The sequence below is a fragment of the Clytia hemisphaerica genome, unplaced genomic scaffold (assembly GCF_902728285.1).
Source record: "Clytia hemisphaerica strain Z4C2 unplaced genomic scaffold, Clytia hemisphaerica genome assembly, whole genome shotgun sequence".
In the NCBI taxonomy this organism is placed as follows: Eukaryota; Metazoa; Cnidaria; class Hydrozoa; order Leptothecata; family Clytiidae; genus Clytia; species Clytia hemisphaerica.
The window spans coordinates 149,440-151,478 of record NW_027103779.1 but is presented as its reverse complement, the minus strand read 5'-3'; the positions used below and the strand labels follow the sequence as shown (position 1 = coordinate 151,478).

The window sequence follows — 2,039 nt, the reverse complement described above, 5'->3', positions numbered from 1 at the left end:
ACAGATACTATCAATAATTTGTTTGAACTCAGGTGTACCCGCCCAAAGAAAATCGTCTGCATGGGCAAATATCACACCAGAAAGTTTATCATTTGAGTCTCTCCAGTAAAAGATTCCATAATCGATGGACGATCGCTTACATCCGAGACGTTCCAATTCATCCCAAATTGCAAAATACCACATACGGGCAGCATCGTTTAGCCCGTAAACACATTTTTCTAGCTTCCACAGTTTATTCCCTTTGGTTTTGATTGGAGGGACAATATAAACATCACGTTCGATAGGTTTACCTTGTAAGAACGCAGCTTTAATGTCTAGTGTGTTTGTAGCATCCAGTTCTTACTAGCCACGATGGAAAGAATTAAGCGATTGCTTTCTTTGCTACCAGTTGGCGAGTCAGCAGGGATTGAAGATTTCTCTTGAAAACCTTTCACAACAAACCTTGCTTTAGGGAATGTTTCACCATTAACAGTTTTACGAGTGCAAAACCCATCTGCCTGACAATGTTTCTTGGCCGACATCATCAACTTCAGTGTATGCTCCATACTTTTTCCACTTTTCAAGTTCTTGTAATTTAGCGTCTCTGAATTCATCAGGAACGGAAAAGGCTACGGAAACACAAATCTCATCTTTGGAAGGATCGATATTGCTAGATAGTTTTCCACTCGTCCACCAAACTCCAATCGATCGAATAAGTTGATTCGTCACTTCTGACATTCAACCAGTTTTGATGGACTCCTCCTTTCTTTCCAGCCGGTCCTAGAACTTTAACGGTTTTCCATTGACTGGTTTCTGGACATTTGTATGACACAGTCTGGTTTCGTTTTGGCAACATAATTTGGTCAATGATAACTGGAGCAGTTTTGTGTCCGTCAGCATCTTGAACCACGTCCTCAGTTGGCTTTTTCGGCAGTATTTTCAATACTTTCATCAGGGATTGGAGCTTCGGGATCAGTTTGGGTCTCAATGTTTTTTATTTCAGTTTTTTCATGTTTCTCAGAAGTCTTTGGTTCTGTTGTATACTGCAGTCTACATGGATGTACTCGACGAACAACACTTCCATGTCTTAGCATAACAACCTTTCCGTCTACTCCAATTACTGTGGCGGGTCCTTGCCATCTACGGTCATCGGGCAATTTATAAAAAACATGATCACCATATTGATACACACGATCACAATATTCACGAATGGGATGTTGTAATGCTTTCCTGAGTTTCGAGCTTGTCTGGGCATGAATGAAAGCTTTCCGAGCAGAAGCAATAGCATTTAGATGGGTAGCAATGTTTGGACTAGTTGTGACTCCTTCCAGAGCAGGCAAATCGTCATGGAGTGCTGATGGTAATCTTGGGTTTTGTCCAATGGCGAGCTGTGCTGGGGTAAAACCATGTACAAACATGCACGTGTTACGGATGGATGTGGCATATTGCAGGGCAAGAGATTCTGAGAGCTTTGGATTGTCCTCTAGCATTTTCTCCATCATAATGTCTATGGTGCAATGATTTCTCTCGTTAAGACCGTTAGCCCACGGGCTGTATGCTGCGGTATGTTTGATCGATATGCCAAATTGATTTCCAAGTTCTCTCATTTCATCATTTGCAAATTCTCCCCCGTTATCCATATGAAATGTATTTGCAGCTCATAAAATTGGTAACCATAGTTCAATAATTTTTGAAATAACAACATGCTTTTCCTTTGATTTGACGAAATCTGCTCGAGTGTAACGCGTTACCATATCAATGAGGTATAGTATATGTTTACCGTTTCTTTCTTTGAGATCAATGCTGACAACTTCATTAAATTTCATTTTATCGGGAGTAAACAAATTACCGACAGCTGGTTTTGGAATCGATGGTTTGTAGCGTTTACACACTTCACAGTTCTTGGTGTAATTTTCAAGGATGTTCAAAAATTCCTTGTCAGGATCATTCAAGCCACTCAAGACTTTTTTCATAAATTCGAAAGTTGGATGGCAAAACTGTCGATGAATTTGTTTGGCTGCATGCGTTTTTTGCTCTCTGGACATTTCTTTGACGGAAAA

At 40.4% G+C, this 2,039-nt stretch overlaps 1 protein-coding gene across 1 annotated transcript; it reads right to left on the bottom strand.

Annotated features, from left to right (window-relative positions):
- Positions 1-893: 893 nt before the first annotated feature.
- On the bottom strand, positions 894-1,619 carry LOC136806189 (uncharacterized). Its single transcript, XM_067062749.1, has one exon. It carries the CDS (start codon positions 1,617-1,619, stop codon positions 894-896), a length of 726 nt encoding a protein of 241 aa, XP_066918850.1.
- Between the last annotated feature and the right edge of the window lie 420 nt (positions 1,620-2,039).